This window comes from Muntiacus reevesi, chromosome 4 (assembly GCF_963930625.1).
Source record: "Muntiacus reevesi chromosome 4, mMunRee1.1, whole genome shotgun sequence".
NCBI lineage: Eukaryota > Metazoa > Chordata > Mammalia > Artiodactyla > Cervidae > Muntiacus > Muntiacus reevesi.
In genome coordinates this window covers 114,553,776-114,574,414 of record NC_089252.1, presented here as the reverse complement: position 1 = coordinate 114,574,414, position 20,639 = coordinate 114,553,776, and the positions used below count along the sequence as shown (strand labels likewise).

Genomic DNA, 20,639 nt, shown 5'->3' with positions numbered 1-20,639 from the left:
TTCATTGAGTTACACAGGTCCCTTCACCATGAGAAGGCTGTGATCCACGAAGGGCCAACTAATTGGAAGAGACCCTGCAGCTGGCAAAGTTTGAAGGCAAAAGGAGAAGAGGGTGGCAGAGGATGAGATGGTGAAATAGCGTGGCCGACTCAATGGACCTGAATGTGAGCAAACCCCGGGAGATAGTGGAGAACAGAGGAGCCTGGCGCGCTGCCGTCCATGGGGTCACAAAGAGTCAGACTTGACTTAGCGACTGAACGACAATGTCAGCATAGAAAACGTGTCATTGGGTTGGCCAAAAAAATTCTTTTGAATTTTTCGTGTGTGTAAAAATCTGAATGACCTTTTTGGCCAACCCAATAACTTTTGAAATTCTGAACCAAGTTATAGTTTTAGCTTAAAGAAGAATGGATCTTACCCTCCTTTCTTTCAAGAAAAAGAAAGGACCCAGGTATGTTCAGTGGTGGCCTTCCTTTCTCTCTTCCCATGGGAATCCTGGACTTGCTGGGATGGTGGCCACGGAATCTACCCGTTAGGATACGGGGTTGTATGTTCTGCTAAAAGACCTGTGTCCCACTGAAACATCATTTTTCCCATGCTGTGTTCCCCGAGACCATGGAGAAACTGAATTGATGCACCCCTGACCCTGGAAGGTGGGGTTCTGAGCTGACTTTAGTTGCACTAGGAAAAGGCAGCAGTCCTGGGCAGGCGAAGTGAGCTTCAGACGTCTTTCTGGTTGTTGGCAGCTGTGTGGCTTCCTTGGGGGACCATGGGGAGATGTCAGTCTTGTCGGAAGAAGAAGAAAGCTAAAGATGTTGTCACTTCCCGAGGTCCCTCTCCTCCATGAATGATCCGTGCGAGACAGATGTGTCAGACAGCCATCTCCTCGTGGCTCTCATCACCAACAGAAACGATCAATAACACGCGTTGATGCCAGCTATGTACGCTGCGGAGGACCCGGGGGATGCTCACAATTATTAGATACTGTTCCCTCAAGGAGCTCCTGACCTTTTAGGAGCTAATGCAGGTGGTCACAGCTCTTGTAGCATGAAACAAAGCAACTTTTTCAGTGGGGCTCTAGCAGAAGGAAATGGCAACCCACTCCAGGATTCTCGCCTGGGAAACCCATGGACAGAGGAGCCTAGAGGGCTCCAGTCCGCGGGGTCACAAAGAGTCAGGCATAACTGGACACCGGTAGAGGTAGAGAGCTATCAGGAGAAAGGATTCTACACGCACGATGCTAACTTGTACTAATGTGGCTTGTTTTACAGAAAAGGAAAAAGAAAGCAATCAAAGCAGGTTTAAAATCCAAATTCAATCTAGGGAATGAGATCCAAATGTAACCTAATAAATAGGTTAAATATTTATTAATATTTAATACACATTCATAGCCACCCAACCCTGAACAGTAAAGAGTCCGCCTACCAATGCAGGAGACCCAGGTTCCATCCCTGGATTGGGAAGATCCCCTGAGAAGGGAATGGCTACCTGGACTCCAGTATTCTTGCCTTGAGAATCCCATGGACAGAGGAGCCTGGCGGGCTACAGTCCACGGGGTGGCAAAGAGTCAGACATGACTAAACAACCAAACAATAGCAATCTTTCAAAGGACATGCTCCACAGGATGGAAGGCAATAGAATTCTCTATAAAAGTACTCTTCAGAAGCAAAGCGCTGATAACCAGTTGGCGTACAAAACACCCAGATGTGGTCTAGAGCTCCAAGGCCTACATCACAGCCCCATTCACTGGCATTATGCATCTTCTTATAATATCCTTCAAATTTTGATATTATAAAGAGTAAGACACTGGGGAATCTCAAGACCTTGGCAGTAAGTAAATTCACATGCATGTCAAAACACTTAGCAAGTTTGTCAGTAATCATATGCTGTGTCCACTGATGCTAACGACTTAAGCAAATACATTATTTCTGGTACCATCACATGCTGATTGACCTTCAAGGTTAAGGAAGCTAAAAGATGACTCTTTTAGGTATCTTTGGATAATTTTGATAAATATAATTAAATGTGAACTCGTCAAGGATGGGAACCTTGGCTTATGAATATTGTTATCTCTTATCCCTTAGAATAATACCTGGCATTTAGTATCTTATGCACATCTGAGGGATACACGAGTGGATAGCTGTAAACTGTGTAATTAGATACAAATGAGATTGGGTCCATTTTTTAAAAATTTTTACTTATTTATTTTTCTGACACCAGAAACCTTTTGTATTGGGGCATAGCCAATTAACAGTGCTGCGGTGGTTTCAGGTGAGCAGCAGAGGGACTCTTGTTTCCATTTGCTTTTGTCCATTTTAATGTAAGTTGTCTTTTTACATGATCCAGTGCTATAGTGTGATAGGACAAAATACAGTCACTAACATGACAAATACGATTGAACAACCCGTGTTCTGTAAGTATTTTGTTAGCGACTTGGGTGCTTTCTGTGTTGCTTGGTATGTTGTCCAGAGTTTAAGCAACATTTGTTGCACCCACCTCTGCTGTATTAAAATCGTCATTTAAAACAAAAAAAAACGTCATTTTTGTCTATTGACTATTTTTAAATTCTACAAGGTGAGAGCACATCCGTCTTGTTCATCAAGCCAGCACCTAGCTCCACGCCTGCCAATACAGTGGTGACATATTGCCAGGAAACATTCGTTGAATAAATAAGTGAATGAAAGACAGTGAATAGGACAAGTTTTTTGTTTTCATGTAATATAGTCTAGGGGAGAAGGGTTGGCAGATTGTGGTCAGTGCTCTAAGAGTCGATGGTGTTAGATTCAGGGGCTGTGGAGTAATTCGCTGTTAAAAATAATTCCGTGTTTGAATGGCTGAAGCCTGTCTTCAGAACTATTAGAGACTTGCAGTGTCTAGCAACACAGGAGGTAGGCCAAGTTGAATGGTTTTTGAGAAGGAAAAAAAGAGAGGATAGAAGTGACAGGAGGTGAAGAATCCAGAAATCAGTCCCTTTGATGACCCTTGGAAAGAATGAATGTGTGTATTGCCCAGAGAGTAAAAGAGATGACCAGAGAACCAAGTGATACTGTTGGCCTCAGAAACAAAACTAAGATGATCCTCAGATAGAACTACGGGGCATGAATGAGCTACAGGATCACTGAGGAAGTGTGGGAATGACAGGAAGAAGTGTGCCGAGAAACTCCCCACACTCCCTTCATGTCCACAGATAGGGAAAAGTGGAGAACAGGTACTTATTGATGTTCCTTTAAAGAGTTAACATGTTTCCCCCTTAACTCACCCGGTACTCTATCCCTGCTGTGCCTGATTTATTAAAAGTGATGATTCAGTCACTTCAAAGAGTAGGAGTCAGTGAAGGCCAATGGTGGTAAACTGGCCTGAGAATTAGATTCCAGTTCCAGCTCCATCCCTCCCTAGCTGTTTTACCTGAAGAATTTACTTCTCATTTGGGATCCCCATTTCCTCATCTTATTAATAGAGACTTAGACCCGCAAAGGGCTTAACTCACTCGAAAATGATACCCTTCTGCCAACTTTGTCCTTCTTATAATCCATCATAATCTTAAGGACACTTTAGTAAACTTGTACTAAGTTCATTTTTTAAAAATTGGAGAGACTGTGCAATCCAAAGGCAAAATTGAGGTGATGATAGGTAACTGGGTGAGGTACTGCCACTTAACAGGAATCAGGAGCTTCCTGGGCAGCTCAGACGGTCAGGAGTCTGCCTGCAATGCAGGAGACCCAGGTTTGATCCCTGGGTTGGGAAGGTCTCCTGGAGAAGGGAATGGCAACCCACTTCAATATTCTTGCCTGGAGAATCCCGTGAACAAACGAGCCCAGAGTGCTACAGTCCATGGGGTTGCAAAGAGTCGGATACGACTGAGTGACTTCACACACACACACACACACACACACACACACACACACACCACACACACACACACACCACACATACACACACACACACACACACCCAGGAACACACACACACACACACACACACACACGACAGGAATAAAGCCCAAATTTGCCTTTCAGACCCAGGCACATTTTGGAACACTGAGTGTCTGTAGGCAGTGCGTGGGTACTAAGTTGCTTCAGTTGTGTCTGACTCTTCGCAACTCTGTGGGCTGAAACCTGCCAGCTCCTCTGTCCATGGGATTTTCTAGGCAAGAATGCTGCAGTAGGTTGCCATGCCCTCCTCCAGCGGATCTCCCCAAACCAGGGATCGAACCCAGTCTCTTAATCTCCTACTTTGGCAGGTGAGTTCTTTACCCCTCGTACCACCTGGGAAGCCCTATCTGTAGGCCAAATGGGGTTTAAATTTTTGTTCAGTTTTATTAGCAAAAAGGAAAGTGTTCTTGACTTATTTTTATCTGTCATAAGTTCAACCAAGAATCTTGGATTAATCACACTTTTAAATGTTGTGCCGTTATGCAAAATTTCCCATTGAGAAGAAGAAGAAACTCGTTTATTGAGAAAAGACCCTGATGCTGGAAAAGATTGAGGACAGGAGGAGAAGGGGGTGACAGAGGATGAGATGATTGGATGGCTTCATCGACTCCATGGACATGAGTTTGAGCAAGCTCCAGGAGATAGTGAAGGATGGGGAAGCCTGGCGTGCTGCAGTCCCTGGGGTCCCAGAGAGTCAAACACGACCTAGCGACTGAACAACAACAATAGCCGAAAACAGAAAAGAACTAGTTCTACACACAGCTGTAATTCCCTCAGCCATTTAGACTGTCAGGAAAGTTCCTTTAGCTCAGTCACCTTAATAAAGGTGTTCTGGTTTTTAGAAGTTTACACACAATGGAATTGCCCAACTCTCCGCTGGATTCTGTGCTGCGGAGACCCAGTGAAGTCTTCTTCCCACCAGGCTATTGCCCCACAACTGTCAAGGGAGCTTTTGCTGGTCTCTTGTAGGATGACGAGTTACTCAATATAGATGAACCAGATACGTGTGTATTCCGCTCGGGGACTATTGGGATCAGCGTATTCAGAGATTTATTACCACCTGATATTCTGCCCCATGTGGGGGCATCTTTTTAAATCCACAAGTCACTGCAATTCCATGAGGCCACTTGTGTGATAGGAGGAGGCCTGCTCCCACATTGAAATTTGGCACAGCTAGCGTTTCTCTTTGCCAAAAAGGTCAAAGGCCTTGAGCAAGAAGCCAGCTTTTTCCTGATTACAAAACTGACCACAATTCCTCTCCAACCTATCACTGTCAGTCTTTTTTTTTTTTTTTTCTCTCTTTCTGGTAATACATTATTCCTCTCAGGGAGAACTCCACATTTTTCATGATGATATGGAATCTATCCTTCCAATGTTAACGAACGTTCACACATCAGCTGATGTGTATACTATGGATGGATAAACTTAATAATTAAGTTTTTGAGAAACAGACCCTGATATATAAAATGTAAGCTGTCTCAGGCCCTGTCTCCCGTCTGTTAATGCTTCAGTTTTAGAGAATCTGGATCACTGTATCATTTTTTCTTTTTACAGACTTCACAAAGTAATGGAGTAAATACCTCAGGACAGAACATTTCAGTAGCTCATGGCAAGTTTTATAAACACATACTTGAATTCAGACATTTTCTTCGGATATCAGATGATATGACTAGAGATTCAACCAAGGGTGGGCAGACAGAAAAAAAAAATCTCTCCAAGTAAGTTTCGCTAGTATTTCATAACCCAGAGATGTAAAGCTTTCCATTTTAGAATCAAGTGGATATTGAACGGTGTCTTTGCGCTCAGAGTTCTCAGCACTGTCCTGCCCCTGCCCCTCCCAAGACACGAGGGTCACCGGCGAGACGGTGTGGCAATGATTTCCCTGTAATGTCCCAGGTCTTGCCAAAGCAGTGAGCAGCGCTGTGACACAACAGTTTGCCACAGCTGGTCTCCAGCAGGAGGGTGCCAGCCAGCCCATCCAGGCCTGGTCCTCTGTGAGTTTATCCCCACCTCCCCCAAACGTTTGGAAACGGATGTCTTGACTCATTGGTGCATTCCCAAGTTTTACTGCCACACATCTTTTTCTTTGAACGGAGTTGGCGTTTTGCAAGAAATAGACCAAATATCAGTGGGAGTCACAGCAAATCCCTGTTCCGTGCTGTGATGGGTGAAACCCTGGGAGATCCTCTCATTGACCCAGAGAGCGAGCCCTTTGCTGTCACAGTGTCTGCAAGTACCTCACAAGGTAAAGTCAGCTCCAGATTTGGCTATCGGCATACTCCGGGCATCACAGAAGGGTGAACTTGATCTTGTGGCTTGTCTTCCAAGTGATGTCTGTGTGTGTAGGTCAGTGTTTTGATGCTTAACTTGCTGCTGTTGCGTTCACTTAAAGCATACTCAGAGCTTTTTCTTTTAAAGAACAAACAACTAAATCCAGATTTTATTTCTGTCCATGACTCCTATGTCCTGAATTTAAGTATTCAAGGTATATTTATATACAAAGAAATTCTACTTGTTTTCATCGGGTTGGCCAAAAGACTTGTTCGGGTTTTTCTGTATAATCTTACGAAGAACCTGAAGGAACTTTTTGGGCTACCTAACATTTTCTGGGTTGACATGTGTTTTCCCCAAATACCTAAGGTCTTCTTAGAATATCTTTCCCCCTTTTAGCCTTGTGTGTTATGTATCTCTCATAGCAGCATTTATTCATCTTACAGTACTCGCAACATGTTTTTGCTCTACTTTGAAATCTAGATACTTGCGTGGACATTTTATCTCTCTCAAAGAATTGTAAACATCCAGGGTATAGGACCAAGTTTTATTCTTTATATCTCCTAGCGTGCGAAGCATAGTGTTTAATGCTTTGTAGAATAGCGTGGAGACCTTGGTGGAGGCCTGTTCTAAGCATCTCATTTTACTGTTGCATCCTAAGTCAGTGATTATTACTTTTACTCGAATATGAAAGATTCAATTAGATACTTCATTTTCAGCATTTCTTTCTTGGCCTTTGCAAAATGTAAGTTTTTTATTTCTATAGCTCCTTCTACTGGAGCATATTAGCACAGCTATTTCTCTTTTATGCTATATCATATTTATTTCTCTTTTTTTCCCCTTCTTGTAGATGCTACATAAAAATTCATTGTGTTAGCTAGTCTGATTCACATTTTACAACATAAATGCTAAAGTGTTAAAATTAAGTTGCTTAATTGTTGAAATGGATGGCTTTACATTTTGATGTTTTAATTTCTCTGAAAGTCTGAAGTTTGAACATATTAATTACATTAATCACAATTTTTTAAACATTGAGCTTTTTAAAAGAAAAAAATTTCCTGAAGTGACATTTCATTTTATTGTGACATTCGGATTCAATGTATATTTCTGTCACCTGACTCTCTTAAATGGGAGTTTAGTCTTATTATATTACATAAAATCCTGTTATTCTGTTTTCCTACAAACCATAAAAAGTATTGCTGTTTCTCCAGTTATTAATTTAATCTGCATCAGGGCAGAATGTCCAACCTATACTGTAAAATAATTCTTGTGTCACAATTTGACAGTTTTGTCTGTTTGAAAAGAATATGTCCAGAATGCAGTGCAACAAACATTTTAGGTTAACTTAAGCAAATATGTTTATGGAAAGGGATAGTTATGGGTTTTGCATTAGTTTTCATTCTGCACTAACCTCTTTATTTTTATACCTTGAATTTGCCCTGGGTGTAATTTTTGTGTGTCTCAAATCCCTTTCAAAAGAATAACCCAGTACTTTTCTTCTTAATTAAGATGGTACAGAATAGAATTACTAGCAGTTAAGAAATTACATATTGTACCAATTATTTAACTCTCATGTTAAATGATCTCTGGTTACTCTTTATTCATTAATGTTTTTTCTGTCAAAAATATGTTTCTAAAGGCCAAAGACCCACAAGAGTTCACTTCTATTGTATTTTGTAGATGGCGACTTAAATACTTCACTGTTGCCAAAACAAACAAACCTGAAAATAAATTGAGAACGTGGTCATCATTAGCCAATTGAGGCCAGCAGAGATGAAAGCCTGTAGAGATTTAGGTACCTGGCCTTGGTACGGGAATTTATCTGGCTTCTCTTCCTCATCACAGGCAAAGGGAAATAAGGGTGTTGCAAAGATCTGGGTGCTGCTATTGAAGGCAGAGTGGCTCCCTGAGTGTGAATGGTCCAGATTTCCAGCCATATGGGTCCCTCTCATGGACTTAAAAACTCCTGTCTGTGTAGCGTCTGTGCCCAAAGGGGAGTTCTGCGTGTTTTCCTGGGCTTCATTATCACCGTGATTCCACGTATCTTATTCCCCTTTTTGTTTTCATCATGAGCTTTTCAAGGAACCCCAAGTAACCCCATGCTGGCCGTGAATCCGTTTCCACTAGAGAAACTGGCGAGGTTGAAGGGACGCGTCCGTAAACTGAAGCTGAACATGCCTCCCGCTTTCAGTGCCAGACTGAGTCCTGGGTGAATTCTCTAATTTTAAGTTGTTGCACCAGAGCACTGAAAGATGATGACACGCTTGTCCTTTGGAACTGATTGAGCAATGGAAGTGTGCCTTAGAGACACGACAAATGCTGCAATAGATGATTCTTTGAAACGAGAGTCTCTCCTGAGAGGGGCGAGTGATGGATTGCCGCCGTTCCTACTGAGGGAGACTTAAACTGTGGCCGTGTGGCTCCAGGCAGCTGCGTACTTGGAAGCGTTAGATGAACTGAGCCCAGGCTTTTACCTTCCCAGAAGTTCTAAGGGACCCATGTGGTGTCAGGAAATGGAACTCCTGAACTTGTCCTGGCCATATGCTTTCTGTGTGAATGTAAGCGTGCCATCCATCCCCTCTGCCCTCCGCACATGCGTTAACAAAAATGCAGGGCTGTTGTGAGGACGGAGTGATGTGGTTGTTGCGACAGCATGCCAGACGCCCTCTGTAACGTCCGTTGTCCTGGGCTTGGAGTGTTAATCACTTGTGGATAGCATTTTAAGGAATATGGAGGGGAAAACGGCAGGATTCCTTATGCATCAAAATGAGTGGCAGTTTTAAGTGAGATGAGGCCTCTGTATAACCTCTCTTGAATGTTTTGATAAGGAAACGATCAGACTTAGAAAAAGCATCCTCATGTCTGATTTTTTTTTAAATGGGCCAGTTACCTCCCAATTTCATTAACATTTGTCTATAAAGAGATTGAATTTCCACAAGTTCAATCATTCTTTGTGGCTAAATGAGGGCAATGGTTGTATGCTTTCTTCTCAGAGACATTGAAAAAGTGTCTTGGGTTATAATGTTCTCTATATGATGAAGATTTAGGTCACTGACAGCTCCAGATTTCATGATCTCACAAGTAATAACAGTTCAGGGAGTTTTTCTAGAATTTTACTGTTGTCCATAATAATGTTTTCCTTAGTATGAGTGAGTGAAAGTCAGTCAGTCGTGTCCGACTCGTTGCAACACCATGGATTGTAGCCCACCAGGCTTCTCTGTCCATGGAATTCTCCAGGCAAGAATACTGGAGTGGGTTGTCATTTCCTTCTCCAGGGGATCTTCGTGAGCCAGGGATCGAACCTGGGTCTCCTGCATTGCAGGCAGATTCTTTACTGTCTGAGCCACCAGCGAAGCCCTTTCCTTAATAGTATGGCTCTAGTTTTATCATTTATTTCTGATTTAACTCTTCAAATTTGTTTCCTGATCACCAGGATATAGTAGATTTGGCAGATTTCTAGACTCTGGGAATCTCCTTATTATGTTTCCGAAAACTGTCATTTCTCTTGTACATTCCCCCCAAGTTATGAATTATAGGAAGCACCCCACATATATGTCATTTATATTAAGTGCTTACAAGAAAAACATAGCACTGTAAAATTTTTTATTTTCCCCAACAAAGCCTAAGGAACACGGCTTGTCTTCAGAGCTCATGCTCCTGGTTAATCGCTCAGTCGTGTCCATCTCTTTGCGACTTCATGGACTGTAGCCCAGCAGGCTCCTCTGTCCACAGGATTTTCCAGGCAAAAATACTGGAGTGGATTGCCATTCCCTCCTCTGGGGGATCTTCCCGACCCAGGGATCGAACCTGAGTTTCCTGTGCCTCCTGCATTGCAGAGATTCTTTACCACTGAGCCACCGGGAAAGCCTGCAAGCAACTATCCGTATAAACTGCAATATAAATCCATATAAATGGCAGTGTAAAACATGGGTCATTAAGTGAAAAACAATTTTTATACCTCTGATAAAGGTTGTCGTGGATTATTACCTTTATCAGCATTCTCACTTATAATTTGAATAAGATAAGCTGGAGGAGATTCTGAAATCATCATAGCTCTTTGTAAGGTACATACTCTTTGTGTCAGAGGAAATCTGACCAAAGCAAATTTCTTAGTTATATTAGATCAGTGGAACAGACGCAAAGTTTCTGTTATTTTAGCTTCCTTTGAACACTCTTATATTAGGCTTTAGAAAGCTGTCCAGAAAACGCCTTTTGTCCACCTACTAGTGTTGAGTTATTTGTGCAAATATGTGGTAGAAAAACGAATCAGACTCATTTGAATAGGACTGAGTTTCTGTAAACCTCTACCAGATTACTTTTTGTGTGTGTGTAGACAGTTTTGTACCTGTAACTAATTTAGATACACGGGCATTGCACATGTATTTGATAGCAACTGCTATTCAGCTCTTATAACCTGGGAATCAAGACCACGTGGCTGCCTGAGTACATAGTTTTTTAGGCCCACATAATTTTTAGTTGAGAAAGGGATTGCCAACACAAGATTGAGGTTCCCACAAGTGGCGAATGGTTTACATTAGAAAGTAGATTTAAAACAGCAACTGTCGATTACCTACAGGAGAATTATCCCTCATTACCTCATTCCAGGATTTCTGTACAGCCTTAGAGCTGACCTTCTAAATGAGAAGCTGTCAGCCAGCCAATCCAGTCTGCCAGATAAGTGGTCCTAAAAGCCTCTCTTTATTACCCATCTTCTAATACACATTGAGCATCTACAATATAATAAATACGAGACAGCAGCAGGAACACTGGCTCTCAGAGCTCTTTGTAATCTGTTCCTACCTTATGTATCTTATTTACCTCCAATCCGAGAGACTGGCCTGCCTTGCTCTAACTGGACCGATGTCATTGTCCAAGGACAAGCCACACTCACTTTTGCCTCCAAGACTACCATGTCCTGCAGTACCTCTCCTGATCCTTCCACCTTTGCCAGCCCTCTGTCCTTCAAGGTCAGGTGCAAGTGGCGTCTTCTCCATGAAACACTCCCTGGATACGTCACCATATCGCTCTCCCTCTCCCATAAAGGACTGGGTGTCTTCTCTCCCCTGCACTGCCCGAGGACCATCTCAGTCTCCTGAGAGGTTTACCTGAGTCTGCCTTAGCCCCAGCAGCCTAGTCTCCACCCAGAGGGATCCCGTTAAATTGGAAGTCGGGTCTGTCCTTGTGCTCAACACCGTTCAGTGACTCCCCTTCTCTTAAATGTAAGCCCCATATCCCTGCCTCACCACTGTCAGCAGCCCTCCTACCCCGTCTGCCCTTCACCCCCTCTCTGCAGCCGCATTCGCCTCTTTGCTATTCCTCCCGCGTTCCGCACTGCTCCTGCCTTAGTGATTTCACTCCAGTTCTTGCATCTTCCTGGAATTCTCTTCCTTTGACACCTTGGCTGACTCTCAGCTCCTCCTAATCTCTGCTCAGCTCTTACCTTCACGTGAGGATTGCTTTGACCCCCTGTTGAATTGTCTGTCCTCCCCGTGGGCCTTCCCCTCCCCCTGCTCTACATTTTCTCATGTCTAAAGCATTCCTCATCCTCTAGCCTCCCATATAATTAACTTACTCTCCGTATTTATTGTGTATTGTCTGCTTTATCCCACTAGCACATTAACTCCATGAAGTCAGGGATCTTTGTCTAGTTTGTTCATTCACTGACACATCCCAACTACCTGGAATATGCTCGATGAATAGCAGGGCTCAATGACCCTTGTTCAATGAAAGAATAAAAACCCTCTAGAATTTTTGGTCTGTATCACAGTGTTTAACCCTTAATTTGAGACTACCTGATATTATTCTCTGTTTTAAAGATTCCCTAAGCCGAGTTATATAGTCACCGAGGATAATATCCAAGTTTTATAATTCCTTTTATTCCACCAGTATCTAACACGTAATAGGTGTCTGTTAAGTTCTTGTTGACTTATTAAGAACACACTGATCTTCCATGGTACTTTTCTGAGATCAAACACTGGAATCTATTTAGTGTGTAAAAATGAAAGTTTAGTGTGCGCTGAATAACTTTCTAAAATTGATGCTAATATAAGCAAACCATGTGATATATGTGCTAAAAACCAAGTACAAAGATACTATGGATTACCTGTTACTTAGAGTTATTTGCACCATGGCCCTCCACTGATCTGAATATCATTAGTTGGATATCATTTGAATATTAATTTGAATGTGACAAGTTTTTGAATTAGCCAAATGCCTGGCTTCTTTGGCAAGTCTGTCTATGTCTTGAAACTTCCAGTGTTCACCTGAACTTCAGGAGGCCTATTTGCCAGCAGAAAAGTACGTTACTTGCTTTAGTAACTAATATCCCATATATAAGGCCCTTAGAGCACTGCCTGCTATGTCATCAGTGTCCAGCAGATGTTAATTCTGTCTTCTCACCTTTAAAATAGAAGTTACCACTCTGGGATAATACAGGTTTACACTATCCATACTACCAAAAGTTTTCTATTTTCAGTTACTTAAATCAGACTTACTTCTTAAGTAAGTAAGACCCCATGAATCGCAGCACAACAGGCCTCCCTGTTCATCACCAACTCCTGGAGTTTACTCAAACTCATGTCCATCGAGTCGGTGATGCCATCCAGCCATCTCATCCTCTGTCGTCCCCTTCTCGTTCTGCCCCCAATCCCATAGATACCCATTATTAATCATAGTTCTAGAAGAAAAACCAAGGTTCAATTTCTAGTTTTGGCAGAGAGACAATGGCAGAATCTAGTAACAGAAGTTCTGACATCCTTCACATGTTCCAGGCACGTGAACACAATGGCCCCCTTCTTTCAGAGAAACTTAGATATTCATTCTTCTTACTCTTTTGCTTTGCATAAGCAATTAAATATTTTTAATGTAAGATAATTGGATATTACCTTACTGTTGTCTTACCCTTTACCTAAAACCCTGCCTTTTAGTTTTAAAAAACCTATTATGCAGACTAGGCAATTTTGCTTAATTGATTAAACTATGTTGCTAATAAAATCCAAATGTGTGTGTAAATTTGACCTAATTATGGTCAAGTTTCAATAGAAATCTCTCCCATTTACAAGGAATCTCTTTACTATTGATACAGCCACACCTCTAGCCAATTATGAGGTACAAACAATTGACCCAGGAGAAACCAATCCAGTTTGCAAGTGTTGGTTCTGTATGAAATCTAATCCTCTCTGATGCTATATTCACTTTGTTATTATTGCTTAAATTAATTCAGGTATTAGAAGGGCCATGCTAGATATTGGAGATGAGTATCTTTTCCTTGGATTATCTTTATCAGGAACAATCCAGTCCTAGCCATTCCCCTGGCCCTTACAATTCAAACACATCTCTACAGTGAAGAGAGCCCTGATTATTTCAGAATGTATGAGTCTCTTTCTTTCTGTTTCTAAAGCACTTACTGTCTGTCTACTTTCTTCTTTTATCAAACATCTTTCACCTTGATAACGTCTCAAGGTCAAGAACTACATTATATTGTATTTCTTGTGAGACCTGAAGAATACCTTGCACATAGTTTTAGGTCATTGGTTATCTTGATTTAAGATGGCTTTGGCTTTGTATTACTGATTGAGCATGAACCGAGATTAAGATACTGAGAAAGGAAAATTGCCAAAGAAAAGTAAACCAAGGAAAAGTTTTGAGAAGAGAAACACCATAATGAAATACACCATGACTTGTATAAGAAGCAAGGTTATAAAATAGGTCATTGATATAAAGAAGAGGTTAAATTATTAGTATAAAATTGGTAGCTTGAATTTAACCTACTGATTTATTTCACTTAAAAAGAATGTCTTAAAAGACAACTCAACTGATTGAAGCACATTAACCTTCCAAACATAGGACTCTTGATGTAGGCGTTAGGTTTTAGAGAAAGATTTCCTGCATTATTAAAGAACACAGGGTCTCTATATAACAGAGTAGGCCAAACATATCTAAAGCAAGAACATATCTTCTAATACTCACTCTTAGAATGAAATGTGCACCCTTTGAATTTTTACCTGCCCTGTTTACACTGCTTTAAGAACCTGTATGATGTAAGAAAGGGGTTGAACCTTTTTTTTTTCCTCTATGTGGATATCCACATATGGATATCCACATATGACCTACTCTATTTATTGAAAAGACTGTCTTTCCCCACTACACTACACTGACATTTTTCATAAACTAGGTGACCATTTACATGTGGCATTGATTCTAGGCTTGCTCTTCTATCACATTGGTCTTTTCTTCTGTCTTTACACCAACCAATATCTGGTCTTAATGACTGTAGTACTATCATTGGTTCTAGTATCTGGTAGTATAAGTCCTCCAGCATTTTCTTCTCTTCAAGATTGCCTCATCTAATCTTAGCCCTTTAAATTTTCATATAATTTTTTAGGGTCAGCTTGTCATTTTCCACACACACAAAAAAATGCTAAGATTTTGATTGGAATTGTTCCGAATCTATAGATAAATGTGGGGAGAATTGATGGTGGTATAATACTGAGCCTTCCAGTGCATGAACATGATATACCTCTTCATTCAAATATTTAGATCTTTTTTCAGTAATATTTTTGAGTTTTCAATGTAGAGATCTTACTCTTATTCTGATAGATTTTTTTTTCCATAGGTACTTGATGATTTTGATGCTATTGTAAAAGATCATTTTAAAATGTCATTTTCTGCTTGTTGTTGGCTTATAGAAATACAGCTGATTTTTTAATATCAACCTTATAGTCAGCAACTTTGCTAAATTCTCCTGTTAACTGTAATGGTTTTGTTGTGTTTTTTTTTAAATCATGTCATCTGTGAGTAAGTTAGTTTTATTTGTACTTTTCTAATTCTGTGTTTTTGTTGTTATTATTGTTGGATTGGATAGGATCTCCAGTGTTTAATAGAAATAATGATAAACTAGTAGCCTTATCTCACTCCTGATCTTAGAAGGAAAGCTTAAGTATTTCACTGTCAAGTATGATGGCTACTTTAGGGGTTTTGTCTTTTTTTTAATAGCTATTCTTTATCAGATTAATGAAGTTTCCTGCCCTTCCTAGTGAAGAGGTTTTTTAAACTCATGAATGAGTGTTGAATTGTATCAATGCTTTCATGTAGAACATTTTTCAAAATGCTATATTGGCTCGGGAGGAAGAGTTAAAATGAAAATGCTTACATCAAATATTTTAATATGATGTGGCAATATGTTTTAAGATTATATATATATATAAAATCTCTATATATGTATGTATATATAGTATAGTAATGAAAACCTGTGTTTCGCTCCATAACCACTGGTGATCTGGCTACATCTGTTTTGACACTTTTGTCCTCAGAGTTTGTTTAGCTTAGGACCATTGTCTTCTCATTAAGAGTGCTTGGCACAGCAAATTGAAAACAAAAGAGTAAACAGAAGCGTAGTGTATCACTCAGTTCGCCAGACTAAACCACTCTGAGTAAGGCCAGCTTTCCCCTCTAGGATAATCGCAGGCCTTTGGAGATACTTGGGTAGTAAAGTGTTCTTTAAAAACACCTACCCACTCTCTCTCCCCCTGGTTGCAGGAGGTCCTTTGTGATGGTTGACAAGGAGGCAGAGGCAGGAGAAGCAGTCCTTTGGGGATCTTTGGTGGCTGCCTCCTTTCTAAGTAGTTACACACTTCAGGAGCGTTCCTTTCATTTTTTCTCTTTCCCTTCCCACTCAGCCTCCTGTCTCCCATTTTCATTCCCCCGCCACTGCAAAACCCAAATCAAGCTGCACAGAGGGAGATGAGCAGTGGGGAGCACTCCAGTTCGCTATTTCTGACCTGAGCACCATTCTTCGCTGGCTGCCCGTGTGTGCTAGGCAAGCCCAGATTTTCAACTCGGCCAGAGTAACTACAGTTCAACAGATTCAATCCTGACTAGGCTTCAGTGAGTCTCCCTTTAGAAACGTGTTTTCCTAATACTTGACCAACAGATGACATGTTTTCTCTTCTGCTTTTATCAGAAGAACCAACCTTGAACTAGTTTGACCATCATGAGAAAGAGGGCTTGAATCTCCAGCTAAGGTGGCAGAAGAAGTGATCAGTCTGGATGAGGGCATGGTTCTGTCATCTCCTCTCACCTGATATCTCAGGACTGGGTTAAACAGCTATCTCAACAAGATGTGGCCCATGCAAGAGAAAATGAAGTTTGTAAAAATGTAAACGAACATATTCTAAAGCCCTTTGTTAGTCTGAATTTGGAAATTTGCTGGGAGACCTCCTGGCATATTATAAAGAAATGTGTATATAAGGATACATATTAGAATGCTTTCAACCTCTTGAAAGCCAAGGCTATCAATGGGAGTATCACCAAGATGTCAACCACAGAAGCACTGAATTTGGTTTGTAGTATTGTCTAAGTTGACAACACAATGAAAATGTCTTTTCTTAAACAAATGACACTCTAAGGAATCCATTTTTAATCCTTTTAAACATTAGTAAGTTGTATTAAAAATAGTAAGTTATGTTAACTATATGTACATTTATAAGTTATACATATATTAACAAATTATAAATTACATATGTATTGGGTCAGTGCCTGTCATGGAATAAGTGCCTAAAAATTATTAGCTACTGTTAAACTATGATCTTCCCTGGTGGCTCAGTGGTAAAGAACCCGCCTGTCAGTGCAGGAGACGTGGGTTCAAGCCCTGATCAGGAAGATCCCTGGAGGAGGAAATGCCAGCCCACTGCAGTACTTTTGCCTGGGGATTCCCATGGGCAGAGGAACCTGGTGGGCCACAGTCCATGGGGTCACGAAAGAGTCAGACACGACTGAGTGACTGAACAATGACAAATAACAACAGTAAGCTGTACTTCTGCTGATGGGGCCCACACTCTTTTTCTTCCGTGATACCAGTGAAGGAAAAGAGATGAAGTGATAGAATCTGTCTTTTAAATGCTTGAGTCACAGTCATCTGTGAAATGTCATCTGTTGGTCAAGTTTTAAAAATAGTTTCTGATTTTCCTTTATTTTACTTGAAGCTACATTAAAATTTTCTCTACTATTCCAGGTTATTGTATGATAATTCCTTTTAAGAGGACTGGGAAACAGGCAGGGAATATATTTCCTTCTTCTTAGGTGAAATCATGGGAAAATGTTGCAATTTAAAGATACTTAATTTTTACCTTTATCAGAGTAATATTTGCACACAGTTTTGGAAGCCAGATTGTGCAAAGCTTTTAATGAAGAATTGCAATCTTTAGTCCATACCCAGTTCCCACTCCTCAGAGGCAGTGATTTTTAACTTTTTAAAACATTTCTCCTGGCTTTTACTACTGTGTCTTAAGATAACATGCTTATACTGCTATTTTAAAATTGTGTCCATCATTACCCACTGACTTCCTACTGTGGTAGATAAGAATTTATTTAGCCCTTTGCCACCACGGTCCCTTTCCCAAAACACACACTTCTCCTTCCCCCCAACTTCATAGTGTGACGATTCATAATTTTAGGTGAAATCAGATATCTGTGCTCACCTTTGAAAGTGTTGCTTACGGTTGAGCCAGACAGTATGCTGCAGTTCTGCCTCTGACCCTGAATATCTGTTTGTTTGTCTGGAGTTTGTTATTATTATTATCTTTGCTCCCATGTTGTTCTTTTTCTGCATACCTGTCACTAATCCATCCTCAGACTCTCCCTCAGAGTGGGCATTTGCGTGTCTCCGGCTTCGCGTTTCTCCGGGGATCCTTCTGCCCTCCTCTGCCCCCCTGTTCCTCTCTCTGTGTCTAGGAGCAGGTTCTGCTCAGGACCTGGCGTCTTAGGCCTTCCTTCCCCCTCTCCACTGGGTTCCCATCCCTTGCTTCCTGGATGTTTTGTTTCCTTTTTGTTCTGGTGTGGAACTCTAGGAAAGAGGTGACTGTTTTTGAGGCCTTGTATTTCTGAAAATGTCTTTATTCTCCTCTTACACTTGAGTGATGGTTTGGCTGAGTATAAAATTCTAAGTTGGGAATCATTTTTTTTTTTTTCTTTGAAATTTGGAAACACTGCTCTTGAACAGGTCAGTGTCATTCTGATTCCTGGCCCTTTATATTGGACTTTTTTTTTCCCTGTCTGGAATCTTTTAGGAGAGTGTCTGTAAAAGAAGCATTCGTCTTTACTGTGATTCCTTTCTGCGTGGTTTAAGTTCTCACTTGTGTTTTGCTGTTGTTTCAACCAACATAAATCCTTGCCCTTAGTCACTCTAAAGTCAAAGAAAGCCTAAGGGGTAACTTAATGCTTTTCAAGTACATGTAGTAAAGGGCAAATATACAGAAGACAATAACTATCGATTTAGAAAATGAAATTCCAAAATTATAAACTCCAGCAACATAGGTTAGATCATGATTTCACAAACCCTATTCCATCAGACAGTAAACTCTGAGAACATTGTAGGCCATGCCCCCCCACCCGCCTTTGTATATTCTCATGAATTATTAGCATATAATTCTAAGAAGTCCTGCGGCAAACCCATTTAAACAGGCTTCATGTAGCATTTCCTAAGTTTATTTGCCCACCAGAATTTTTTGTTTTTAATTATTCTGAAAGGAACATCGTTAACATATGTGTAACACAGTTGGGGACATGCCAGATAAGACGTAGACTTTCCTGGCTGCAGAAGAGCAATTAAGCATTGGAATGAGTAACCAGGAGAGGCTGTGGACTCTCCTTTTGCAGAGGCCTTTAAAACAGGACATCTGTTTTAGGCGTAGTCCTGTTTGAACAATAGGACTTCGCTTCTGTTTCTTCCTCTTCCTGTCCCCTAGTGGTAGCGTTGGGGAGCTTTTAGCCCACCTTTTACATGATTCTAGTACTCTGGTGACAAAAATTACTACTGACACCAACAATTGTATTTATAGAGAACTCAATGGCCCCATGGTGGATGCTTTACATGTATTATTTAACTGAATCTTCAACGGCAACTCTGTGAGGTCGGTAGTATGATTGTTTACAGACTAGGGATAGTTAGGTATAAAGAGATTACAAAATGACAAGCAGGAGGGCAGGATTCAAACCCGGGGCGTCTGACTCACTCCTGGCTCTCCATCTGCAGGTGTTAATGTCCAGAACAGCAGCCTCTTCAACAAACGAACATGTAAAATGCATACATTTATGATGTGAAAACTTAGACTGGTACAGTGCTCACTTTATCAGACTATTCCCTAAACCTTTTGATGAATTCAGAGTTTATTATTTTTCTTAGAAACTAATTCTACTCCCAGTTTTTTCTTTTTTTTTTTTTTTCATTCTAATTTGTCATCCAGCACACGGCTTCTTGCATGAGAAGGAGCCATTCTCCTTCATGAATTTGATGTCATTCCTGTGTAGGAGTCAAGACTAAAATGTTCAGATCGGTAGATATTGGTGTAGGTTAAAAAGTACCCTTTTCAGTGTGTTTACATACAGTAACAACTTCCTAATGTAGTGCGGAGGATGCTAGAGAAGAAGACAGAAAACCTGGATTCTCATGGGCTCAGCCTCTAGCTCCAGACTCACAAGCAAATCACTTGGCCTGCTTTTCTTCATCTGTCAGATGAGGAGCTTAGATGATCTCCAAAAGGCCCTTTGCGCTCTAATGTTTTCAGGATAATTTTTGTCTCTGGGTATCAGCTATTGTAACGGGAGAGGAATTAGGAAATTTGCAGGTCACTGCAAAGTGATTTGAATAGATCAATAAGGAGGGTGGCTGGGTGAATCACATTTAAGAGTACCATGACCCTTGAACAGAGGATGAGATGGCTGGATGGCATCACCGACCCGATGGACATGAGTTTGAGTAAACTCCGGGAGTTTGTGATGGACAGGGAGGCCTGGTGTGCTGCAATTCATGGGGTCGCAAAGAGTCGGACACGACTGAGCAACTGAACTGAACTGAACTGACCCTGAACTGAAACAAATGAGATTGAAAAAAAGAAAAAAAAACCAGCAGTGACCAAATGTCTCTCTGAGGTCACTTCCAACAAGGCTCCTGAGTTTAAGACCATCTAGGAAAGGCTCTTTCCTGCACCCACTCTTGTTGCTCAGCTTAACCAGTTGCTCCAGTGAAACCTCTACTGGAGAATTACTCACCTTTTACAGGGCATCCCTTTGAACCTGGTACCTCATAGGTGTTCAGTGAGGGTTCGTTGAAATTAATTGTTATTTGATACAGAACTAGAAGATCCAAGAAGAGATTTATTTTCCTAACCAGTACTAAGTTAGGAAGTCACATGTGCAGGCTGGGCTGTGGAGTTTTAGACCATCTGGGTTGATAACCCAGCTCTGCTCCTTAGTAACTGGTGCAGGCTGTGGAGTTTTAGATCATCTGTGTTCATTCATAATCCAGCTCTGCTTGTTAGTAACTGGGTGGTCTTGGGCAAGTTATTTCCATATCTGTGCCTCAGTTTCCTCTTCTTTAAAGAGATTTACAAGTATACCTACTTCACAGGACATTGTGAGCGTTAAGTGAGATGATATTTG

The 20,639-nt window shown here is 41.0% G+C and overlaps 1 protein-coding gene across 10 annotated transcripts in view; it reads left to right on the top strand.

Annotated features, from left to right (window-relative positions):
• The window catches only part of PPARG (peroxisome proliferator activated receptor gamma), a 122,102-nt gene that overhangs the window by 51,602 nt on the left and 49,861 nt on the right, over positions 1 to 20,639 (top strand). The window contains exon 1 of one of the 10 annotated variants that reach the window (XM_065935430.1): positions 6,087 to 6,177. The exons of the other annotated variants lie outside the window; for them this stretch is intronic. Coding sequence (XP_065791502.1) covers positions 6,096 to 6,177 — 82 coding nt within the window. The 5' untranslated portion in view covers positions 6,087 to 6,095. Of the gene's footprint in view, positions 1 to 6,086; positions 6,178 to 20,639 lie in introns of those variants that run through there. 10 annotated transcript variants of the gene reach the window in all.